This window comes from Budorcas taxicolor, chromosome 16 (assembly GCF_023091745.1).
Source record: "Budorcas taxicolor isolate Tak-1 chromosome 16, Takin1.1, whole genome shotgun sequence".
NCBI lineage: Eukaryota > Metazoa > Chordata > Mammalia > Artiodactyla > Bovidae > Budorcas > Budorcas taxicolor.
In genome coordinates, this window is record NC_068925.1 from 73,416,898 (window position 1) to 73,443,413 (window position 26,516).

At 45.7% G+C, this 26,516-nt stretch overlaps 1 protein-coding gene across 1 annotated transcript in view; it reads left to right on the forward strand.

Annotated features, from left to right (window-relative positions):
• Nucleotides 1-26,516, forward strand: part of KCNH1 (potassium voltage-gated channel subfamily H member 1) — a 421,111-nt gene that overhangs the window by 287,847 nt on the left and 106,748 nt on the right. The window contains exons 8-9 of the mRNA XM_052653941.1: nucleotides 12,294-12,493; nucleotides 18,800-19,052. Of these exons, the coding sequence (XP_052509901.1) occupies nucleotides 12,294-12,493; nucleotides 18,800-19,052 (453 nt within the window). The remainder of the gene's footprint in view (nucleotides 1-12,293; nucleotides 12,494-18,799; nucleotides 19,053-26,516) is intronic.

Below are 26,516 nucleotides of genomic sequence, written 5' to 3' on the forward strand. Positions count from 1 at the left end.
GCAAACCCACGTTGTGCTTGGATTTAGCTCTCTGTGTGGTGCTAAAGTCAATTGTGTCTGACTCTTTGTGACCCTCTGGACTCTAGCCCACCAGGCTCCTCTGTCCATGGGATTCTCCAGGCAAGCATACTGGAATGGGTTGCCATTTCCTCCTCAGGGGGATCTTCCCCACCCAGGGATTGAAACCATGTCTCTTATGTCTCCTGCACTGGCAGGCAGGTTCTTTACCACTCGCACCACCTGGGAAGCCCAGGTTCTAGTTCTCTTCGTACCTTGTATAATTGAACCTAGACAAACTCACCTTTTTGGAGTAGTGTCTTCAAGTGTTAGTCAACTGTGTTTACTGAGCACCTACTGAATGCAAAGAAATATGCCCCTGAAATGACCCCACCACTTCCTGCAGTCTGGAAAGTCACTATTTAAGGACAAGCGCAAGCCTATATACTGCAGGAGAAGGTACCCACCCAAAGCCGAGGACTGAGGAGACTGGGGTCAGGGGTGATTGATGGAGGGATGTTCACAGTGGGTGGTTCAAAAGAGGAAACTAAGATTGATTTCCAGCCCACCCCATGCCAGCATTGTGGTTAGCATCTGTCACTGCTGGCATTTATCACGGTAACTCATTGAATCTTCACTGGGACTCTGAGAGGTGGAGATTACCCTCTCCCTTTCATAAATGAGGAAACTGAGGCTCTTATGACTTGAGTTAGTGGCAGGACCAATAATTCAACCCCTTGGTTCCTTCCCTTTGGAGCCTGAGCTGTGTTCACTGAACCATGTTGCTTCCCAGCGCATGACTCACTTGAGTACTGAGCTAACGTTTGTTGACTTAAAACATCTGATGATTAACTTAGTGAAGGAACATTTCCAGGAAATAACCTGGAAATGGTCCGTAACCGTTCTGCAATTAATTCTCGTTATTTTATATTGAGCATTTATTTTGTACCAGGTACTGTGATAAGCAATTTATATACATTATACCACTTATTTAAAAATAAACCAAAAGGCAATTATTAAAGTCTACTATATATGATGAAATTTAGAGAGGGTGAACCCATCATCTCAAGGTTGGGGGTGGAACTAGGATTCCTTTTTGAAAATTGCACCTTTTTGTCTAAAGCGCAAACCGCATTCTCCTGTGCTGGCTTGATCTGCTGGCATGGCCAGGAGACTTTACTTCTTTTCCTCCCCTTTGTTGCTACCCATTTCTTCCCAGACAATGAGTTTCATAGCTATGGGCTTCAAATCACAGGAATTAAGGTTTTGAAAGTTAGTTGCCAGTCACCATGCCAATATAAACATCCTCACGCCCACTCTGTCATTATCCCATTAGAATAAGCAAAAGCAACAACAGCAGCAAAGACCAAAAATACATTAACAAAATTAGATGTGTTGCTGTCATGTGGGCCAGATGACATGAAATAAGAGCTAGATCTGCTTTCCAGGCCTCATTCCCTACCCTCTCTTCCTGTCTCCACTGCCCCCACCCGACCACTTACTCTCATCCTTCGGTTCTTCCTAATCCACAAGCGGCTTCATTCAGAACCACTCAGTAGTCATTCTGTCAGCTGGTATGTCAAAGTTCTTCAACATTTATGGATTTTAGAGATTCCTTTGGAAGCATCTGTTTGTACACTATGTGGTGGTTTCAGACATGTCTCTTCTGGACTGCCGTATTTTCCTGTAATGATAAATTTTGAGTCCACCTGAGGCTCAGATGGTGAAGAAAGTGCCCGCAGTGCAGGAGACCTGGGTTCAATCCCTGGGTTGGGAAGATCCCCTGGAGGAGGGCATGGCAACCCACTCCAGTATTCTTGCCTGGAGAATCCTGTGGACAGAGGAGCCTGGCGGGCCACAGTCCATGGGGTCACAAAGAGCTGGACACGACTGAGCAACTAAGCACAGCACAGCATGCAGTTAAAAGACAGACTCCATTCAGACTACTGTTCCTCGCTGTTGTCTTGAGGAAAGGTTCTCGGGTGTGTGTACTCTTTACAGGTGGCTATAGGACTTCCCTGGTGGCTCAGACGGTAAAGCATCTGCCTACAATGCGGGAGACCAGGGTTCAATCCCTGGGTTGGGAAGATCTCCTGGAGAAGGAAACAGCAACCCACTCCAGTATCCTTGCCTGGAAAATACCATGGACAGAGGAGCCTGGTAGACTACAGTCCATGGGGTCTCAAAGAGTCCACAGGACTGAGCGGCTTCACTTTCACTTTTTCAAAGGACAGTGAGCTGTAAAGATAGATACACTGGGGGTCTGTATGTTCCTGCTCCATACTCCAGACACTTTAACCCAGTATCCCATTTCCCTAACAATCCAGGGAGGTAAACAGGTATTTTTCCTGCTGTCAGATGAACAGAAATGAAGGGGGAAGGAAGTAATTTGCCTCTGGCCACACAGCTCTTAAGTGGCTTAGCTGACATTTCAACCCAGGAGGGTGTAACTCTGAGGATAGCATCTTTCCTTCAGATAACATTATGGGTGCACAGGTTTCTGCATTCACTGATCAGGATTTACTGGGCTACACCTAACGTAGGAAGCAGAAGATTCAACTTCTGAGCTCTTTCTCTGCCTTCTTAGACTCTACTTTCTGTATGTCATTCATGTCGTGGAAGTGGGAGAATGTCTCTGAACTGCTTGGAAATCTCAATGCCTATGTTAGGTGTGTTAATAACTTTCCCTCCAAACCCACCAGCATAGCTACCTGACTTAATGAGCATTTCATGCTCATCAGATGGGTGGCTAATGGGGAATTAAGGACTGCTGCTGCTGCTGCTAAGTCGCTTCAGTCGTGTCCGACTCTGTGCAACCCCATAGACGACAGCCCACCAGGCTCCTCCATCCCTGGGATTCTCCAGGCAAGAACACTGGAATGGGTTGCCATTTCCTTCTCTAATACACGAAAGTGAAAAGTGAAAGTGAGGTCGCTCAGTTGTGTCCGACTAGACTGGTGATTTTGTTTTAAGGGAAATTCATATAAGTCTTTTTCCTTTTTATCCAAAAAAAAAAAAAAATGAAGAAATTAATCCTCATTTTAAAAAAAAGAGCTGTAGTGAGGCATGATCTTAATGGATATTGAATTTCAGGCGCTATCTAGTTTAATGCAAATTTAGAAATAGCTTCTGTTTCCTCAATTTTTCTTGTTGATACCTATGAAACCTGAGGGTGCTGCGTAGCCAGAGAGGAAGAAGCCTTAAAGAAGCAAGGAGGGGAGAGAGGGAGAGAGAATGTTATAGTCTATATTCAGAAACTGGCTTTTTATAGATAAGCAACTCTTTCCATCTACCTTTGCACGTAAAAGAAGAAAGAAAAATCAGTGAATACCCAACGTGTTTATTTGAAGAGGAAATCAAAACTAATGTTCATGTCCATAGAGTTTGACAACATATTGTAAATTAAAACTTGGATTGCAATAGAAGATAGACTTAGTAGCATGCTTTCCAAAGTTCCCAGGAGTAGCAGCATCACCTGGGAACTTGTTAGAATGAAAACTCTCTAGGGCCCACCTTGGTGGCTCATATGGTAAAGAATCTGGCTGCAATGCAGGAGACCCAGGTTCCATTTCTGGGTCGGGAAGATCCCCTGGAGAAGGGAATGGCAACCCGCCCCAGTATTCTTGCCTGGAAAATCCCATGGACAGAGGAGCATGGTGGGCTACAATCCATGGGGTCTCAAAGAGTCAGACATGACTGAGCAACTTTCTTTTTTTTCGGGCCCGCTGAATACCTACTGAATCAGAAATTAGGGTTAAGGCCCCCTCAAACTGTTAAAAACCCTGATGAACTTTTGCTGGGTGTTCAGAATACAGAAACAAACATAGGTTTGAAGGTAGAGTCTTCTTTACATTCTAGTTTATTATGTGGAATTCCACATTGAACTAAGTCAGAGTGGATAGACCCATAAACTACCAATAGAGGGCAATGATTTTTAAATGATTACAAAAAGGAAAAAGATTCATATTCTTTATCTCTAAGTGTTGATAGAGATAAACTTTGCCAGCTGTAGGGGCACCTTATTATTTACAGTTATTTTTCTTCTTGAATTTTGAAGTCCATTATGCCGTGCAAGTTTGTTTATTAAAAGTTGGAGTGCATATTCCAACAGGAATAATTTTATGAATAATAACCAACTTCCTGGAGAAGCCTACAAGTCTGTTTAGCCCATTGATTATAAGAAGTATGCTAGGGACATCCCTGGCAAGCCCGTGGTTAAGACTCCGTGCTTCAATGCAGGGAGTGCAGGTTCAGTCCCTGATTGGGGAACTAAGATCCCACAAGCTTCATGGCACTGCCCAAAAATAAGTATCAAAGCAAACAAAGAATTAGATTGTTATATTAAAAGTGTGCTAGTGAGAGTTGACAGCTCTGCAGCAGCTGGCCACCTGGCATTCCAGAGACGCCCTTCTAACAACAGGACAGTTTCCTGCCTTCTTTGCTTCCCCTTGGTAGCAGGTAGATGAGCTGCACCTGGAGTAGGCGTACCAAAGAGGGACAGGAGAGGGGAAGGGGTGTGGCTGATAAAAGTCTGTTATTTGTTGCAGAGAATAGTCAGCAACTTAGGACCTGAGGCCTGTTCAACACTCCTTAGCACAGACTCCCTCCTTGAACATCTTTCTGTCCCACCAAAGATCCTAGGGGTTGTGCTGCCTCCTTCCTTTTCCATTGCCTTTAATATATTGTGTCCAACTAGGGCTTCCTAATATTTGGGGCTCATAGAACAAACTCTCAGTTTCCCTTCTCCCTTGCCTTTTGAGGGACTGTGAAGAAATTTATCCAGGTACTAAAAGAAAGCTGACTAGAATTTTAAAAAGTGTCCTTGTTAATGCTGGTCCTTCCATCAGCACGCCCCATGACTGCGGCCACCACCTGCTCATCTACTTTCTCACCTCCCCTCTGCTCTCTTCTCTTTTCCTTTTCTCATCACTTTGATCTGCTGGAGGAAAGTTAACAAAAGAAGAAAGAGAGAAAAGTATACGAAATAACCCAAGAAAATTTTCTTAAAATGAAGGGCATAAATTCTTGGGTTGAAAAGGCTTATTGAAAGCCTAGCACAATGGACAGAACCTGAACCAGAGCAGATGGTACATCTTTATGCATTTTTAGAACATTGTAAGAAATGAATTTCTAGAGAGGAGAAAGAAAACAGGTTCAGTATGAAAGAGGAAGGGTCTGAATACTTTTGACTTCTCAACAGCAAGACACTGGGGAAATGCCCCCAAAATTCTGGGAGAAATGATTTCTAATCTAGAATTCTACACCCAGACAAGCTATTAACTGAGTATGAGTCAACATGTTAGGTCTCAAAGGTTTTGCTCCCTTCTCAGAAAGCTGTTAGAGGATGTCTTTGACCAACAAAAAGGAATAAGCCAAAACAGAAGACACAAGATGCAGACATCGAAGGCTCAGACTCAATAGGTGGATTGACTTCCTGGGTGGACGCATCCACACAGCTGACAGTGGAACAGTTCAGAAGCTTCTAGGGAGGACTTCTTTGAGGAAATGAAGTGGATAGACGAACTAATGGGTTTTAACATATTAAGAAGAGACGTATTTATCTGTGGGGAGTCTGGAGTCAAATTAGTGACAGCTAAACCAAGCAAGTGAAAAGACAGAGTCTATTATTAGAAAACATTGCAGGAAAGGAAAAGTAACCACTGTCGTCACATGAAATGTAACCACAAGATTTATCTGTGACTGGCATTCATTTAGTTGTAATATAAACAGATAATTGTCTAACCAAAATGATGGTATAATATTTGGGGAGGGTGGGACAATGGGAAAATGTATTGGGTTTGAGTGTGAGATTGGAAGTAAGGGAAGGGGAAGTGAGTGGAAGCTAAATTCCCAGAGATCAGTGGATACCACCTGAAACTAAAGTATCTGGACACAGCGATCTGAGCATGATATTCAAATGCGGAGATTAGTAGCGAAGCAATCAGCTACTTGAAAGTGGGTGCTTCTGCAGAAGAGGAGATAGGGTGAAAAGGAAGAAGGCCGAGGGGACTAAGGATTTTATGAAATCTTAGCCACTTAACTCTTTAAACAGTGTATATGTATAATGTATACAAAAAGAATTACTAAACTTTCTAAAGAGAGATGAAAACTTTTGCTGCCTTTCCTCCCAAAGTCCATGCAGAGATTTCTAATTAAGGGTCAGAGAATATTGTCTTATTTTTCTCTGGGTGGGACACAGAGCTTCAGTGTGATAGAATTTTAACTCTTTTTTTTAACCTGCTCTTATCCAAATCCACAGTTTGGGTTGGGGTTGGCAAAGGCCCTCTTACTTCTTTCCCATCTTGGGAGGACCCAACTGATCCACAGTGAGAGTCACCCAGGGCGCTCCCCACACTGCGGAGTTCAGCCCTGACAGTGACGTGACCGTCTCCCTCTCTCCCTCCCCACATCTCATTCAAACATGTGTTCAAGTCATAGCTCGACTTCAAGTCTTCCAGTTCGATTTCGAGTATTTAAGGGCATAATACATCATATATAGACATCAGTAAATAAAATACACACATTCAAAGCATATAACCGTTGGACCATAAAGAAGGCTGAGCACCAAAGAATTGATGCCTTTGAATTGTGGTGCTGGACAAGACTCTTGAGAGTCCCTTGGACTGCAAGGAGATCAAACCAGTCAGTTCTAAAGGAAATCAGTCCTGATTCATTGGAAGGACTGATGCTGAAGATCCAATACTTTGGCCACTCCTGATGTGAAGAGCCGACTCATTGGAAAAGACCCTGATTCTGGGAAACATTGAGGGCAAGAGGAAAAGGGGGAGACAGAGGGTGAGACGGTTGGATGGCATCGACTTAATGGATATGAGTTTGTGCAAACTCCAGGAGACGGTGAAGGACAAGGAAGCCTGGCACGCTTCAGTCCATGGGGTTGCAAAGAGTCAGAAACAACTGAACAACAATAAACCCCACTTCACATAAAATTAGAGAAGGGACATTGAGAGAAGAAGTACCCATTTTTGATAATAATGATATTTCATAATAGTAAATACTAATTGAATAAGGTCCTCCTGTGGAGCCTTAACCTTCCAGAATGCCTCAGAAGCAGGCAGGGGTGGGAAGAGTGGGCATCACTGCCTTAACTGACCAGCACACCAGTTTCTCAGACCTGCGCCTGGTTCACAGATCATGGACAAGAGAGCTATTCTGATTGTATTAATTTGTTGTAACTCTGTTTTTAAGCTCCAAGATTCAATTAACTTTCAGCAGCCATTCTGAGAAAGGCACCTCTACTCGGCATGGATGACCTCTGGTTCATAGTGGACCAGAAAACCGAGCTGAGGCAGGACTGCCATGCAGGCTCGTTGAGTGAGAGTCAGACTCCTTGGGAACGAAACTGTCCTTGATCACGCTTGGTGGCATTGCTGGACAGGAGGAGCTGTGGCCCCTCTTGTGTTTGAGGTTATTTACGAGCTTAGAAGAGCTGGCGTCTGCATTCTTCAGGTTGGATGACTTCTGCTTTTCATCTGGCTCCTTTTATTCAGATGGGTACCACTCCTGGCACCTGTCCAGAGCTGGCAGCATGCTTTCCCATCCTCATTTACAATTCTTGTTGGATAGATTTGTGTCTTCAGTTTTCCAGGCAGCCGTGTCCAATGTTGCCAGACAGATTTACCTGAAGATTTCCTTCCCTTCCCTCCATATCTCTGTCTTTCTTTTACTTTCCCTCCCTTAGTCTGTCAACCCAAGGAAGATTATTCAAAAGAGATGATTGGGGTGTGTCTGTACAATGGGTTCTATTCATCGGTAGAGAGGCATGAACTGTCGATACATGCAACAGTGTGGATGGACGTGAGGGGCATTTTAGTCGGTGAAAAAAGCCAGTCTCAAAAGCTCATACTGTATGATCCTATTTCTATGATGTTCTTGAGATGACGTAATTATCAAAGGGAGAAGAGATTAGTGGTTGCTGGGGGAGTGAGTATAAAGGGGTAGCAAAAGGGAGATGGCTGTGGTGATGGAATATTTCTGTATTTTGATCGTGGTGCTTGGTACACATGAATGTACACATGTGATCAAATGATGCAGAACTATAGCTGTACTTTATAACAATGTAAATCATTCAGTCTTTCTATTATCCTCCAGTTATATAAGCTGTAACCAGTGAGGCAGTTAGGTGAAGGGTACACACATGGATCTCTGTACTATCTTTACAGATTTCTGTGAATTTATAATTATTTTTAAGGTAACACTTTTTTTCTTAATAAAACAAATTATTGATACATGCAACAACACAGCTCAATCTCAGACTAATTCAGTTCAGTTCAGCCGCTCAGTCGTGTCCGACTCTGTGAGACCCCATGAATTGCAGCATGCCAGGCCTCCCTGTCCATCACCAACTCCCGGAGTTCACTCAGACTCAGGTCCATCAAGTCAGTGATGCCATCCAGCCATCTCATCCTCTGTCATCCCCTTCTCCTCCTGCCCACAATCCCTCCCAGTATCAGAGTCTTTTCCAATGAGTCAACTCTTCGCATAAGGTGGCCAAAGTACTGGAGCTTCAGCTTTAGCATCATTCCTTCCAAAGAAATCCCAGGGTTGATCTCCTTCAGAATGGATTGGTTGGATCTCCTTGCAGTCCAAGGGACTCTCGAGTCTTCTCCAACACCACAGTTCAAAAGCATTAATTCTTCGGTGCTCAGCCTTCTTCACAGACTAATTAGACTGAATGAAATAAGCCAAGCAAAAAGGAAACAGAAGAAAATACAGATAATTAGACTACATCAAATCTAAAACCTTTAGTGCTGTGAACCATACCATTAAGAAAGTGAAAAGACAACCCACATGATATGAGACACTATTTGCAAATCGTATCTGATAAAGAATTTATATCCAGAATATACTAATAACTTATAACTCAGTAATAATAAGACAAGTCCAGCTGAAAAATGGGCACAGAATTTGAGTGGACATTCTCCGAAGAAAGCATGCCGTTGGTCATTAAGCACGTGAAAAGACGTTTAACATCATCAGACATGTGAGAAATGCAAACCAAAGCTTCAGAGAGAGATCAGTTTACACTCACTAGGATGGCAATAATCAAAAAGACAGGTGATAACAAGTGTTGATAAGGATGTGGAGACATATGGAGACATTTCCACCACTAGTGGAAATGTAAAATGGTGCAGCTACTTTGGAGGATAGTTTGGCTGTGGTTCAAAATGTTAAACATAATTATTGTATGACATAGTAATTTTACTCCAAAATAATTGAGAACGTGTTCAGACAAAAGCTTGCACACAAGTGTTCATAGCAGCATTATGTATCAGTAGAAAGGCCCCAATGCCTATGAACTGATGAATGGATAAATGAAATATGGAATATCCATTCCGTAGGACATTAGTCAACAATAAAAAGGAATGAAGTACTGATACATGCTACAACGTGGATGAACCTTGAAAACTTTATTCTAAAAGAAGCTAGTTACAGGAGGCCACATGTATTATTTAATTTGTACGAAATGTCCAGAATAGGCAAATCTATAGAGACAGAAAGTAGATTTTCAGTTGCCTAGGGCTAGGGGATTAGGGGGGAAATGAGGAATGACTAATAATGGGAACAGGGTTTCCTTTGGCAAAGCGTGAAAATATGCTATACTTAGATTGTGGTAATGATCGCACAGCTCGAGCAATGTACTAAAAGCCATTGAACTGTACACTTTAAATGGAGGTATTGTATGGTGTTTAAAGAGAGTATATACCATACGATTCCATTTATATAAAATATTTTAAAATGCGAGCTAGTCTACAGAAAGCATCAGCAGTTTCTTGGGGATAGAAGGGTCAGGGGGATTATAAATGGACATGACCAAATTTTTAGGGGTGATGGATATGCTACTGTCTTGATTGTGCTAATTGTTTAATGGGTGTATATGTGTCAGAACCCACCAAGTTGTATACTTTAACATGTACAGTTTATTGTATTTCAGTTCAGTTCAGTTACTCAGCCGTGTCCGACTCTCTGTGACCCCATGAACCGCAGCACACCAGGCCTCCCTGTCCATCACCAACTCCCAGAGTCCACCCAAACCCATGTCCATTGAGTGGGTGATGCCATCCAACCATCCCATCCTCTGTCGTCCCCTTCTCCTCCTGCCCTCAATCTTTCCCAGCATCAGGGTTTTTTCCAGTGAGTCAGCTCTCCACATCAGGTAGCCAAAGTATTGGAGTTTCAGCTTCAAAATCAGTCCTACCAATGAACACCCAGGACTGATCTCCTTTAGGATGGACTTGTTGGATCTCCTTGCAGTCCAAGGGACTCTCAAGAGTCTTCTCCAACACCACAGTTCAAAAGCATCAATTCTTCAGCACTCAGCTTTCTTTATGGTCCAACTCTCACATCCATACATGACCACTGGAAAAACCATAGCCTTGACTAGACGGACCTTTGTTGGCAAAGTAATGTCTCTGCTTTTGAATATGCTGTCATTGTATTTCAGTCACTTCTTTTTTAAAATAAGCCATAGCAAAAACATATGCAATTCATTAATGTGACAAACACATTTGTTGGGCACCAGTGTAGCACCAGCCCCCAGGGTTTAGTGGCAAGGAAAAGCTGAGTCCAGCCTGCAGGACCACCCCGTAAGGGCAAGGTGAGCAAGAATGCAATTGCGAAATGGTATGTACAGCGTGAGCTCGACAGAAATACAGTCTCTGACTTGGGATTTTTTGGCTTTACAGTGGTGCAAAATTGATATGCCTTCAGAAACTGTACTTCCAATTTTGAATTTTGATCTTTTCCTGGGCTAGTGATGTACAGAGTGATTCTCTTGGGATGCTAGGCAAGTGGCAGTGAGCTGCAGCTCCTAGTCAGCCATGCAAACATAAACGGAAACAACCATCTTGCTTTTCACTTTCAGTACAATATTTAATAAACTACATAAGATATTTCACAGTTTATTATACAATAGACTTTGTGTTACATTGTCGAATTGTAAGCTAATGTATGTGTTCTGAGCATGTCTAAGGTAATTAGGCTGAGCTATGATGCTGGGTTTCGAAAATCCCCTGGAGAAGGAAATAGCAGCCCACTCCTGTATTCTTGCCTGGAGAATCCCATGGACCATGGAGCCTGGTAGACTACGGTCCATGAGGTCCCAAAGAGTCGGACACGACTGAGCAACTTCAGTTTCACTTTCTTTCACTTTCAGGATGCTCGGTAGATTACATGTATAAGTGCATTTTTAACTTAAGACATTTCCAACTTATGATGGGTTTATCTGGATGTAACTGTGTGATAAGTTGAGTTAGATTTGTATGCTTGGGAAGTCTCATAGTCACCCTCATGGGGACAGATGGAGGGGAGGAGTGCTGGGGAGGCTTCCTGGAAGAGGTAGCACTTGAGCTTAGCATCCAAAGGCAGATACAGTTTACACATAGAATGTGGGGTTTTCTGATGACATAATGGACACGTAGGGGGAGCAGCAGTAGCACGTAGTATGTGCTTGTTACATCTCAGAGGGGACCTGACTATTCTGTTCATATCAAAGCCATGCTTTTCCCCCAGGAGCCGCATTACAATGCAATGGCGTGTTGGGTTAACACACACCTCAACAATAAAACAAAGATCTAACATCCTTCAGTGCTCTAGGCAGGCTTGCTCTTATTTAATTATCTGTGATTCCATTTTTAAAGTCTGTCTTTTTGCTGCGTTGTTTGCTGTGTGAGAGCCAGGACTGAGTGACACGTTCCCCCATCCTGTCTCCGGCAGGTAGTGTCGTTGACAGACAGCACAGTTTTAAAAAGATGATTTGCTGATTTGTATTTGGGTTACCCTGGAGAAGGAAATGGCAACCCACTCCAGTATTCCTGCCTGGAAAACCCCATGGATGGAGGAGCCTGGGAGGCTACAGTCCATGTGGTCACAAAGAGTTGGACACGACTGAGCGACTTCAATCCTTGGATTTGGGCTGGTGCAGAGCATATAAGAACACATTGAACTGGCGGCTTCAGGCATGGCTCAAACTTGTTGTGACAAGTATACGTGAAGCAGTTCAACCGTTCTGTCCCCAGCCCTCACTGCTATCTGTATCCTCGTTCTGGCCCCAGTCATGCCAGTTCCCTTAACCCTCTCTCTGTCTCCCAAAAGTCTCACCTGACTCTTTCTGGGTCCAATCCCAGAGTCTCCTGGGCTGAGCTTCTCCTGAGAAGGTCAGGACCGTCTGCTCTGGAGCAGCCACTCTGGCCATTGGCCTGCTTTGAGCAAGTTTGACGTTCTTGGGTCCTGTTCAGGGACCACTCACGTGTGTGTTTTTCTCCTCCTCTTGCCGCTAGCCCTCCTCTATGCCACCATCTTTGGGAACGTGACGACCATTTTCCAACAGATGTACGCCAACACCAACAGGTACCATGAGATGCTGAACAGTGTCCGGGACTTCCTGAAGCTCTACCAGGTGCCCAAGGGGCTGAGCGAGCGAGTCATGGATTACATCGTGTCCACCTGGTCCATGTCCAGAGGCATCGACACGGAGAAGGTAAGGAGGCTCAGGCAAGCCACTCACCCCTCAGCCTTCCCAGGGATTCCTGAGCCTCACCTCGGACGGTTCTCACACCCGGCCGTGCATCTCAACTCACCTGGATGTAGTTTTGGAATCCCAGGTCCCACCTCCAGAAACTTTGCTTGCCCATCAACCTTTCTGAAGGACCAGCAATTAAGAGATTTTACAAACTGGTAAGGCAGATTGTATCAGTATCTCCGGAAGAGGAGATGGACTAGCAGTCTGTCTACGGCAGGATTTCCTTATCAGCTGATATGCTGGTAAGAGTCAGGGCCTCCCAGGGTGAGATGGCCAGTATTACTGATTTTCCTTTCACCTCAGGCCCCAAGATGACATATTTCTGCTGCTAGTCCACTTTCGATTCAAAGTTTCCAATTCAGATTTTTCATTGCATGAATTTTGATTTTCAGACTATTGCACCACACTGTGATTTGTTTGGGGCCTTCCTTGGTGGCTGAGATGGTTAAGAATCTGCCTGTAATGCAGGTGACCAGGTTCAATCCCTGGGTTGGGAAGATCCCCTAGAGAAGACCATGGCAACCCACTCCAGTACTCTTTTCTCAGAAATCCCATGGACGGAGGAGCCTAGCAGACTACAGTCCGTGGGGTGGCAAAGAGTTGAACACGACTGAGAGACGAACCCATGATTTGTCTTGATGACGGAGTTTTTAACATCTCCTTAAATTTTGTGTCCAAGGCTATTGCTTTACTCTAGTCTTTGCCCTGATGGGACTCCTAGGATGTGGTTATTAAAAACAGTTTTCCAGTCATCATCCTGGACCTTTGGAATCAGAATTTTGTGAGGAGGAGTGAGGTGGGATAGAGATGGACAATCTGCATTTTGAACAAGGGTCCTGTTCATTAGACAAGTCTGGGAGATACTGACCAAGGGCTTTTACTTAATAAGCAGTTGATTTGACCAGAGCATCCCTTAGGCTCTTTTCTAGATGTTCCTGTGAAAGGGAAATGGCAATAGACCCCTACCAGTCTCCAAAAGTTGCATTATTCTAGATGTATTCCAATAAACTGAAGAAAATTTGGTGGTGCTGGAAAGAACAAAGATATTTGAGAATGATCATTTGTGAATGATCTCCCTTGTAATATTTTCTTTGAGCAAAGTTGTAATCCTAGGTTAGTTTTTCTCTGCTTTTTATGTCTTTGGAATGGCTTCTCTCTTTAATCACCATTCCCTAAGTACTCAGGGAATTCAGATTCCTTCCCTTGTTAGAGTGAGGCAAACAGAATGATATTACTGTTGAAAAATACCTTAAGACACCTTCAAAGCCAAATTCAGTGTCTTGGGAGTCCGCTCTTCACACTCTGGTCTTTCTCCATTAGAAGGGTCCCTTGACAGTTGACAGTTTAAATGGAAAATTTTAACTAAATTTAACTGATCCCAACTTCAATGGGAGGATACTTTGATTTTGTTGAATATCTTCTGTAATAATAGTGATAACGAAACCATACCGTATACCAGCTAGCACGTCTTAAAGTTGTATTAAGAGCAGATACCTAACTGCACTTCTGGCCCTGCATTCCTGCTTCACATGCTTCACAACCACCCTGGAGAGGGAACTGTTCTTAGGTATGAGGACCCAGCAGCCCAGTTAACTTTATTAATTGCCCCCGGTCACAGAGTTGAGAATGGCAAAGTCTGAATTTGAACCCAGTTTTGTCTGACTTCAAAGCTTGTGCTTTTTCCTACTACTGCTTTAAAAAAAACAAGTGTAAAACACAGACTGGAGGGAAGGACGAGTCCAGATGGGAGTGCCCTCCTCTCTCAGATGGGCAGGCATTGATTGGGAGGGACTTCATCTCTGGCTTTGCTCACCACTGGCCCCACTGCTCCTGTTTTTCTATTCTATTCTGCTGTCTCAACCCAGCCCCTGGAGGTTCTGTGGGTGCCTGGCAGCTGATGGAGCAGAAAGGAACTTGGATCGCTCAGCCCTGGGGCTCCTTTTCCCAGGGGCCAGGATGCCTTTGTAATCTGGTGGTCCAGAAAGAAGCCCTCTTCTGCCCTCACTGCAAGGCTTGGCTGGGCGGCTGCCCCTGGGAGACAGCACTCATCAGCTCTGCTCCTCCCTTCCCCTGCCTGCTGTCTCCCTGGAGGGCTCTGGGATTTTCCCTAGGTCCTGATCCAGATGGAAGAGGAATTATTGCGGCAGCTCAGGGCAGAACCCTGCCCGGCCTGGTGTGGCTGCTCTTCCTTGGCAGGCAATTACTGGGGAGAGAGCCAGTCCCAAGGCCCTGTCTCCCCCCGCCGCCTCCATTCCAGACTGGAATGGTCAGTGATGACCGGGGCGTCTAGGGGATGTGTGTGCAGTGGAAGGGTGGGAGTGCTGGGCAAGTCTGACGTTAACAGTAATTAGCTGACGACCTTGGACCTTAGACCACCATGGGTCCCTCTGAGCTTCAGTTTCCTTGTCTGTGACACATGGCAACTAGATGACTTGTAAGGCTAAGGCCGACCTCTAAGACCCTTTGGACTCTGACGTCCAGAACTTCCAAAGCCTCCCTTAGGCTGACCTGCTGCTCTGCTGTGATGGTACCATCCTAAGTAAGAGCCCTTGTGCATTGAACCCAGTCACATGCAGCAAACCAAGTCTTTGACACCGCAGTGCATGGGATCTTCCAGAGAATTCTATACACCAGTGAGAACAAGAAGACTTGGGGAAAGTAGAGCTTTAAGTTCACATGACTCCAACAAGTGGAAGCCAGGAGTCCAGATCTGCTTCATCCTGAAGCCTGTTCCCGCACTCGTGCTTTATCCATCCTGCACCCACCACCCCTTTCCCCCAGGGAGGCTCCATGAACCTCCATGGTGGCATCTCCTCGAGGCTTCTGAGGCCTCAGAGACCAGCAAGAATTTTCTCTCCTCAAACCAAGCAGAAGGGCAGGTAACCCAGGAAGATGGCAGGGTCTCAAGCTGATACCCTCCCTCAGAGAGAGGTGTTCAGGAGCCCCTGCCGGTGTAGGACCAACGCAAGGACGATGCGGGTGCTGGTGGCTGAGAGGGTCTGTGATTTCTCCCCTCCAGTCTCCCCTCCTCCTCATACATGCTTTCCCGTGGCTCTGGGAACAGGGCCCATGAATAAAACATTGTCTCCATGCCTCTGCCGGCAAAGCTCAGCCTGAGGGAAGGGAAATGTTGACAGGTGAACTCACCTGGAGAACAAGTCTTAGTTTCAGACCGCTGGGCACAGTTTCGATATGACAAGCAAGTGTTCCCCACTCCCTGGTGTTCTGCTTAGACAGAAAGGATCTAAATTAAATCTGCCTTTTTCCAGGAGTCTTGCTTTAATGAGTCTGAAGGAGGGGAAGTACTTAACGGGCACTCTGCCTAAGTATTGGCCATCTGATTTTCCCTTGCCTCGGTCAGTCCTCCAGCCCCACTCCCAGAGAACATGCTCGCTTCCTTGGCATCCTGCCACTGCAGAGCAACAGAGGGGACCTGCATTTACTGAGTGCTTTGCTGGGGCCACGAGGTGTTGCAAGGGGTAGATACCAGGTGCACTGGTAGATATAATATCATTTAATCCTCATAGTGAAAGTGAAAGTGAAAGTCAGTCGTATCTGACTCTTTGCAACCCCATGGACCATACAGTCTATGGGATTCTCCAGGCCAGAATACTGGAGTGGGTAACCAGTCCCTTCTCCAAGGGATCTTCCCAGCCCAGGGGCTGAACCCAGCTCTCTCACATTGCAGGTGGATTCTTTACCAACTGAGCTGAGGGAAGCCCTCAATCATCATAAGGCAATGATGAAAATGAAAGTGTTAGTCAGTCAGTCGTGTCCGACTCTTTGAGACCCCGTGGACTGTAGCCCGCCAGACTCCTCTGTCCGTGTAATTCTCCAGGCAAGAATACTGGAATGGGTTGCCATTCCATTTTCCAGGAGATCCTCTGACCCAGGGATCGAACCCAGGTCTCTTGCATTGCAGACAGATTCTCTACCAGCTGAGCCACCAGGGAAGCCCAATGTTGGCAGCGTGCTTTTTTTTTTTAACAGCAGAAACAACACAGGGAGCCCAGCCTAGCTCTCTGTGATGATCTAGAGGTGTGGGATCCAGGGAGGGGAGGGAGACTCAATAGGGAGGGGAATGTACTTACAATTAGGCTGATTTGCATTGTTGTATAGCAGAAACTGGCTTCCCAGGTGGCACTAGTGGTAAAGAACCGACCTGCCAATGCAGGAGACATGAGATGTGGGTTTGATCCCTGGGTTTGGAAAATCCCCTGGAGGAGGGTATGGCAACCCACTCCAGTATTCTGGTCTGGAGAGTCCCATGGACAGAGGCACCTGGCGGGCTGCAATCCATGGTGGTCACAAAGAGTCGGACATGATTGAAGCGACTTAACACACACACGCGCAGCAGAAACTAACTCAACATTGTAAAGCAATTTTCCTCCAGTTAAAAAATTAAAAAAATAAAGAGGAAAAAAGAGACACTGAAGTGTAGAGCAGTGGAGAGAGCAAAGGACGGAGATTCCGAGTGTCGGGCCCCCGCTTTCCAATGCAGAGCTCACGGCTCTGCAGAGGGCTGGGTGGGGCAGTGCTGTCCAGGACAAGGTGAGGTTGAAGTTGGGTTTGAAAGAGGCTGCGGGACTTGCAGATATGGAGGTGAGCACCAGGAGCACGGGCAGACGGTTTGTGCTGAGGTGGAGGAGCAAGGGTGGGGAAGTGACCAGCACCGCCAGGATATGTCTCCACTGAGCACATTTGATGTTATACCCCCAGTTTTGTTCACAGGCTAGGATGGGAGAAAGGGTTAGTTTAGGGACATTCCTGCTTTCTTGGGAAAAGTCCACTTGGAGGTGTCCCCTTGTGTTACTTCATTCTTGCTGTGTAAGGGGGCCACGAATGGTTTCTTGCAAAAATTTAGTCCAGAGAAGTGTTTCTCCCTGTAGGAAAGACTGAGAAATTTTTATCTCTTTGGGAGGTGAGACCCACATGGCCTCTTACAGTTCCCAGTTTGCCTTGAGTTCCTTGAGAGCCAAAGTGCAAGCCCTTTGGTTTGGGGCAGGTGTATCTTACAGGAAGTGCTTGGTATCTAAACTGGGCTCTGGAGTGAGACTGCCTTGTCAGCGTCCAGCTCTACCATTTCCTGGTTGTGCAACTTCGGGCAAGTTATTGATCATCCCCGTGCCTCAGTTGCCTCATCTGTAAAATGGTACCACAATAGCACTTACACCAGAGAGTTTATGTGAGGATTCAATTAGCTGGTGCACATAAGACTTGAAAATACAAAATCACACCTCTCCTGACGTTCCCTCTGCTTTCCTTCTCTATCGTTCTCCTCAGCACTTACTGCTGAATTTTACTCATTTTGCTTTTTGTTTGTCCCCTCCCACTAGTAAGTCACACAAAGGCAGGGCGTTCTGTTTGCTGCCTACATCCTCAGAGCCTGGAATGATCCCTGCCATACACTAAGGTGTTCAGTAGCTAAGTAGGAAATGAATGAATGACTCCAAAGTGCTTAGCAATGCCTAAGGAAGTGCTCAGTAAATATCACTTCATATCTCTCTTCGAATCAGTCCACCTTCAATTCATCAGCAGACCATGTCAGCTGTATCTTCAAAATATGTTCGGGATTTGATTACTTCTCCCTGGCTCCCCTGGCAACATTCCAGTCCGAGTCCCCTCCCCGCTCCCCGGAGGCCTGCAGAAGTGGGCTAACCCAACACCTGGGCTCCACTCCTGCCATCCGACAGTCAGGGCCTGCTAACTCCACTCTGGAGCTGCCACAGTCCTCTTAAAATATAGAGGATCCCCATCCCTCCCCTGCTCAGAGTCTCCCAATGTGTCCCTATCCCACTCAGAAGCAAAATCAAAGTCTTTTCATAACGTAAGTCTCCATATCCTCAAGCTTGTCATCCTCCTGAAACCCCCTCTCCCATGCCCAGCTTTCCCCTGATTCACACGGGCTGTTGCTCAGGTCCTCTCACAGCCTTTGCGACTCTGCTGGAACTCTTCTTTCATAGGGCTCCCAATGCAGATGTCACCGTATTTGTCACCCACTCAGGGAGGCCTTCCTGGATTTCCTTGTCGAAAGGGTCTCACATACTCCCAGTCCCTTGGCTCTCAAGTCCCTGACCTGAGCATTTAGCACAGATTTGGGGGCCCCTGTCTCTCTCTCCCACAGGGACTGAGGCTGTCTTGTCCACTGGTGCCTTGAAGAGTGTGGTCTAGCCTAGCGGGTGTCGCTTCGGCCCCTGGGGAGCTGAGAGAGCAGCGAGCTGGAGGCCACAGCAAGGATGCTGATGCTTTTTCTTTCCGTGCCAGGTCCTGCAGATCTGCCCCAAGGACATGAGAGCGGACATCTGCGTGCACCTGAACCGCAAGGTGTTCAAGGAGCACCCGGCCTTCCGGCTGGCCAGCGACGGCTGCCTTCGGGCGCTGGCCATGGAGTTCCAGACGGTGCACTGCGCCCCCGGGGACCTCATCTACCACGCGGGGGAGAGCGTCGACAGCCTGTGCTTCGTGGTCTCCGGCTCCCTGGAGGTGATCCAGGATGACGAGGTGGTGGCCATTCTAGGTAGGTACTGCCTTTGCTGGGTGGAGGCCTCCTGGTGGCTTGGCTTCGCTGCCCCCTTCAACCAGAGATGGCTTCGCAGGGCTGGCCCAGTGGTTAGCATCCAGGCATCTATCCAACAAACACATGTCTGAGTGCCTGTCTTGCGTCAGGTGGTGTTTGAAGCACTCAGGATCCTTCAATGACAAAAATGTTTCTTTTTGTCCTCCAGGAGCTCTGCTGGGGGAGGAACAATAAGCAGACATTTGAATATAGTGGCAGGGACACCTGCCCAGGATTCAAGTATTGGGAGTGGCTTCCTGGAAGAAATGACACCTAAGTTGAAAGCTAAAACTTTAGCATGAGTTAGCACTGAAAAGAGAAGGGACACAGGAGTATTCTAAGCAGAGGGGAAGGCATGTGTGAAATCACTACACAGAGACAGCAAGCATGATTCATTTGTACAGCTGTCATGCTCAGATGGCTTGGAACACACAGCAAGGAGGGGCGTGGTGAGACGTGGGGTCAGGAAGGGAGCTGAGCTCTAGGCAAATTGTGTCAGGCTCTGGAAGCCAGATTAGGGACTGGGATGTTATATTGAGGAGCCATGAAGGGCTTCAAGCGAGAGAAAGGCATGATCAGATCTACACTTTAGAAAGGTGATTGTAGTTGCCAAGTTAATTGAAGAGGGAAGGCGGGGGTTGAGAGATGAAGCTGGAGACTTGTTCAGTTCTGTTCAGTCGCTCAGTCGTGTCCGACTCTTTGTGACCCCATGAATCACAGCACGCCAGTGCTCCCTGTCCATCACCAACTCCCGGAGTTCACTCAGATTCATGTCCATCGAGTCAGTGATGTCATCCAGCCATCTCATCCTCAGTCGTCCCCTTCTCCTCCTGCCCCCAATCCCTCCTAGCATCAGAGTCTTTTCCAATGAGTCAACTCTTTGCATGACGTGGCCAAAGTACTGGAGTTTCAGCTTTAGCATCATTCCTTCCAAAGAAATCCCAGGGCGATCAGTCTCCTTCAGAATGGACTGGTTGGATCTCCTTGCAGTCCAAGAGACTCGCAAGAGTCTTCTCCAGCACCACAGTTCAAACACATCAATTCTTCAGCACTCAGCCTTCACAGTCCAACTCTCACATCCATACATGACCACTGGAAAAACCATAGCCTTCACTAGACGGACCTTAGTTGGCAAAGTAATGTCTCTGCTTTTGAATATGCTATCTAGGTTGGTCATAACTTTTCTTCCAAGGAGTAAGTGTCTTTTAATTTTATGGGTGCAGTCACCATCTGCAATGATTTTGGAGCCAAAAAAAATAAAGTCTGACACTGTTTCCACTGTTTCTCCATCTATTTCCCATGAAGTGATGGGACCGAATGCCATGATCTTCATTTTCTGAATGTTGAGCTTTAAGCCAACTTTTTCACTCTCCTCTTTCACTTTCATCAAGAGGCTTTTTAGTTCCTCTTCACTTTCTGCCATAAGGGTGGTGTCATCTGCATATCTGAGCTTATTGATATTTCTCCTGGCAATCTTGATTCCAGCTTGTGTTTCTTCCAGTCCAGCGTTTCTCATGATGTACTCTGCATAAAAGTTAAATAAGCAGGGTGACAATATACAGCCTTGACGTACTCCTTTTCCTATTTGGAACCAGTCTGTTGTTCTATGTCCAGTTCTAACTGTTGCTTCCTGACCTGCATACAGATTTCTCAAGAGGCAGGTCAGGTGGTCTGATATTTCCATCTCTCTCAGAATTTTCCACAGTTTATTGTGATCCACACAGTCAAAGGCTTTGGCATAGTCAATAAAGCAGAAATAGATGTTTTTCTGAAACTCTCTTGCTTTTTTGCTGAGCCAACGGATGTTGGCAATTTGATCTCTGGTTCCTCTGCCTTCTCTAAAACCAGCTTGAACATCAGGAAGTTCACGGTTCACATATTGCTGAAGTCTGGCTTGGAGAATTTTGAGCATTTCTTTACTAGCATGTGAGATGAGTGCAATTGTGCGGTAGTTTGTTATCTAGGGGCAAACTGGTGGTGCCCTAAACTATTACTTGTGCTGGGCAGATGCAGAGGAGCACATGGAGTTGACATATTTGAGAAATAGAATCAACAGCACCTGATGGTGGATTGGCTGTGGGGGAGAAGGAAGTCAGTGGATGAGGACTGCGGGATCTGCTGGGTAGCTGGTGTGCCATGCCCTGTGATAGGGAGTGTGGTGGGGGAGCGGGAGCATAGGGGAACACGTGTGTATTCGGTGCTTGACCACTTGTGGCCTTGGAGACATTCATCTGGTTGCTGGTGGCAGCTGCAGAACGCCTCTTTAGGCGGCATGTTTGCCTCTCCGAGGGGGCAAGCCGCCACAATAATACCCACCATTTATGGTCATCTATTCTGCACCAGGCATTTCACATACAGATCCTCAGTTCATCTTTACAGTAACCCTACAAAGTGATTTTATTATCACCATTGTGTAGGTGAGACAATGAAAGCTCAGAGAGGTTGGAGAAGTTTCCTAGGACCTCAGGGTTGATGAGGTCCATGGAGTCAGCATCTTGGAGTGCCTCAAACTCTAGAACCTCGGCTCTGCTCCGCTGAGCAATACTGCACTCCTAATGGTAACACATGTAGTTTGCTGGCTCATTCAGTTTGCCAGACACTGCTACACATTGTGGACTTTTTTTTTTTTAATCTTTGGGTCTGCCTTCTTAGGAAACTGAGACAGGGAGAGATTGTTACACTGAATTAGAGTTGAGATTCAAACTAAGTATCCAGGCATGGATAGTATCCTTTGTTAAAGCCTGAACTTTGTTTTCGCTTGATTTGGGAGTATATGATATCCAGCCTGTTTTCTCCCCTGGCTCTGAGTCAACTTGCCCTCTTGATTACATTCCACTCAGGGTAACCCAAAGATGCTCGATATTCCTTTAGCATACGCTGGTAGATGGTGGGAAGGAGACTGAGATAGAGATTCAGCAGGGGATGGAGGCTAAAATTTCGTTCAAGTAAAATTTGGATTCCTAGTACCCACTGAACTCTGCAGAGTTGTTCTGTCCCTTACCTTCCTCATCCACAGAGATGTCAGATTTGATTGTGCTTAAGGAACAGCACACACAAAGGGTTAAACCATTGCTTTAGTATTGCTGCAGGTAGATTTATTAAAGGTAGATTTATCTAGTAAAGGTAGATTTATCTCTACCTTTAATACTAATCAGTGTCCCCAGTAAAGAGGACTTTCCTTCAGTGATAACTCTCTGGACATTTGCCTGGCTGAGAAGAAGGGTAACTAGCAACTAGTGGGCTCTCTCTTGAATTCGAATTTGAGTTGATCATTTGGTGTAGGGTGTCTTTCACCCATTTCCTTCCCTGATAACTTCCCATATGCCTTGCCAAGGAGTGTAGCCTCAGACCAGTACCATCCCTCTTATGCACTCACACTCAGGGCTTCCTAATCAGCCCCCACCCCTACCCCCACCCCAAGCTAAACCGCTGCACTATTAGGGGTTGGGTTTGGTCACCTAGGCATGGAGGTTGAAAGAGCTGCAGAGGGTGAGGAAGGCAAATGATCACTTCCCGGCTCCATCTCGTATCCCCTCAGGCTGGGCCTCTTGTGGGGAAGCAACCAGAGCTTGGGCTTCCCAGATGGCACAGGGATAAAGAATCTACCTGCAAATGCAGGGGACATAAGAGACATGGATTCAGTCCCTGGGTCGGGAAGATCCCCTGGAGTGGGAAATGGCAACCTGCTCCAGTATTCTCGCCTGAAGAATGCCACGGACAAAGGAGCCTGGTGGACCACAGTCCATGGGGCAACAAAGAGTCGGACACAGCTGAGCACACACACACAACCAGACCTTGTTTCATTGTTGACTTCCTTGGTCAACTGACTGCTTCTCCAAGTCCAGCCCTCTGCCTTGGGCCCTCTTGGGCATCCTGCCAGCTCCAGCTGGCAATGTGGATAGGACCTCTGAAATAGCTCAACAGCTTCAGATTCAGCGTGGTTGTTTCCCTCAGGCTGTCCAGCCTGGAAAAAGCAGGTATCTTCAGGAGCCAGACTGAGTCCAAACAGTAGGTCCTAGTTTGACCTCCTAAAGAATCTTTGACATTTCAAGACACGCTTACTCTATAAAAGGATGGCACAAGTCCTTGGCATGAACTGAGCCTCTGGGCTGAGAGATACGAGAGTCCAAGCAGTTTTCTCCATGGAAACTTCAGAGTTTTGTTGTTATTGTTGTTTTTCTCGAATTAGAATATCATATGCTCAATGGACTGAAATCAGTTTGTTCTTGCGAAGAGGGTTCAGGATCCAGCAGATATTAGAACTAGAGCTTTATGGTCCTTTGATGCCTTTCACTTCAGTCCACTTGAAATTTACTGTCAACTGTCATAGAGGTGGGGATGAAGCAGTGAACCAGATGTGAGTCCAGCCTTCAAGGAGCTGCTGCACATGGTGGAGACAGACATTATTAAAAAGACACCAATCATACTGCTTGCTAACTGTTGCCATAGAGAGAATACAGGTGCTTCTTGAAGGTTATGGGACACGTAACTATTGAGAAACTACTGTGTAACCAGTGCTCCAATGAGAATAGCCGAGGAATCCTTAGTTACCATAAAGCAGGAGGCGTTCAGAAAAGACCCAGAACTCACCCATCTCATTCCTTTGGTCTCTGGCCTCTTGTTACCAGTTCTCTCATTTACACTCTGCTAATTTGCTTCCTCCTCCGAGTTCTGATATTCCACCCCCATTCTCTGTTTAATTTTAGCACAGACTCCAAGAACAAGGAAAAGGGTCAGGACTCTTAACTGAATGTGTTTCGTATGTATTAAAAATGAAACTCTCTCTGATAAAAGTTTTCTAGAAGAGTGTCAAGCTTTCTTGACTGCAACTCAGTATATATTGCATTGTGAACTGACATACCCATGTGCACAGACACAGTTATACATGAACCCAGTACTTAATGCTGCTGTGTGAGATGCAACCTCGTATTTTCTACTAGATTCTATTCTCTTTCATTTAGAAAGAAACTGATGGTCATGACCCACTCAATTGCTGTCTTGACCTGCTGTCAGCCTGCAGTTTAAAAACATGGTCCTGCAGACATAGACAGCATCTCTCTCGGGTTGAAAGCCATGCTGTCCCCCAAGGACAGAGAATATACCAGATGATCTCTTGTGTTCTCCTTTCCCTGTGAGATTCTCTGCCTGATTTTTGAGATGATATCCTCCTAAGCTCCTTTTGGAATTCTCTTAGAAATCACTTCATGGCTTCTCTAATTTAGTTTCTTGGCTCTTTGAAATAAATTCAAGTCTTTAGCCTGTATGTTTTATTCATTAGATTTTTTTTTTTTTTTTTTTTTTTTTTTTTACATGTCTAGGATTTATTTTTTTTTTTTTTTTTTTTTTTTTTTTATTTTATTTTTATTTTTTTTTAATTTTAAAATCTTTAATTCTTACATGTGTTCCCAAACATGAACCCCCCTCCCACCTCCCTCCCCATAACATCTCTGTGGGTCATCCCCATGCACCAGCCCCAAGCATGCTGTATCCTGCATCAGACATAGACTAGCGATTCAATTCTTACATGATAGTATACATGATAGAATGCCACTCTCCCATATCATCCCACCCTCTCCCTCTCCCTCTGAGTCCAAAAGTCCGTTATAGACAGCTGCGTCTTTTTCCTGTCTTGCATACAGGGTCGTCATTGCCATCTTTCTAAATTCCGTATATATGTGTTAGTATGCTGTATTGGTGTTTTTCTTTCTGGCTTACTTCACTCTGTATAATCATTAGATTTTTAAAGTAGTCTTCCTTTAAGTTTTTCATAGATACCAGAATAAAAAGTACTCATGTCATCCCTGCCCAAGTGGTGCTCTTAGCATCTGCAAGTAAGTTGTTATCTCAGTGTTACTTGACCAACATAAGTGAGTGATGAGCTTTCTTCAGGGCTAAGCTTGAGTGTGATCCATCTCTCCGTTTCCATCTTATATGTGCAATATTTAAATGTCTCTGTTTCACTGTGATTTAGCATCTCTGTAATAACTTTTATGGGGTTTGCATTTTAGTACTTAATTCATATTTTAGTCATGGATCATCGCACGTCTTCTGTTTTTGTTGTGTTTTGGTTCATCATATTGGGCAAGACAGACATCTTGGTTGCCAGGCTACATTGAGTAGTGGAAAGAGCCCTGGACGTGGAACTGGAGATCTAACTGTAGCCCTGTCCTTCACTGACTCCCTGCAGGAGCTGCCACCACGTGGCTGAGTCTCCAAGGCCTCCTGTGGTCTGCTAAGTCCATCACACTGCATCAAGTGCACCTTCTGTCACCTGTGAGCTGAGTCCTTTGGTTTGAGATGTCTGGCATGGCCCAGCACATGGAAGACAGTGGGAGCTGTTTGCCGAACTGAGCTGAACTGAACTGAAAAGCAGGACTATGAAGGGCCCTATGGTCCAGAATAAGGATCTGGACTGTATCTTAGAGGGATAAGGGGCCCATAGAGGGTTTTAAACATGGGAAAGATGTGAAGATTTGGTTTCCACAAATACAGAGACATGGAGGCTAGTCAGGAGGCTCAGTTGAGAAATCACAAGGACCTGAGTAAAGTGATGGGAAGGAGATGGGGAAGAAGTGCCAGAAAGAACAGGAGGGGAAGGACCTCCAGGAGATGGGAGGTGAGGAGAGAGAATAGTTTCCAGCAGCAACTGACAAGCAGTAGAGTTGGAGGGGGTGAGGGAGGAAAGCTGCTGCGTTTATTCTGTTGAGTCCAGTGTCTTTTTGGAATCGATCTAGCCGTGGCTCTCACCTAGAGGAGGCACTTCTGACTTGTGGATGGGCCAGAGTCTGCTTAAGGAAGGGAGCAGCCAGGGAGGAGGTTGATGGGCAGGCCCTGGCACAGTAAGTCTGGATGAACCTTCTCCTTGCAGTTCTGTCATTGTTGAACTAGGATGGACATGGACAGTCTCCTTAAATGTATGCATAAAGTTGTAAACGCTTGTTCACAGGTGGAATCTTTCTTTTTCTTTTTCTTAATAACATACTCCCTTCTCACAGTTCCTAATTTGGAAGGTACTTTCATCTTTGCTTAGAGAGTTGGTTTCTTTGGGTCCATTGACCTTGGATGGACATTAGCGTAGCAGGTATTTATTTAGCATCTGTCAACAGCCTAACGTGGTGTTGGTCTCTTTGGGATGGGTGGGGGTGTGGAGAAAAGTCCCTATCGTGGATGAATGTTCTATTCCCTTTGGGAAGGAAAATGCATGATTAGTGACAAGTGACACAGTACTTCTTTCTCTAGACTTCCTTGTGTGAACAGGGAAGTGTTTATGAAGGAGATAGAAACTGGCCTGGGTTTGGAAGGATCCTCAAGAGTCTCTAGGGTCGTTAGAGGTAGGAACCCTGTGGCATATCCAGGGACTGGTGTGAGTAGACGGAGGAGACATTCTGTGCAGGGCAGTGGTCCTCTGCTTTAGCAAGCAGACGT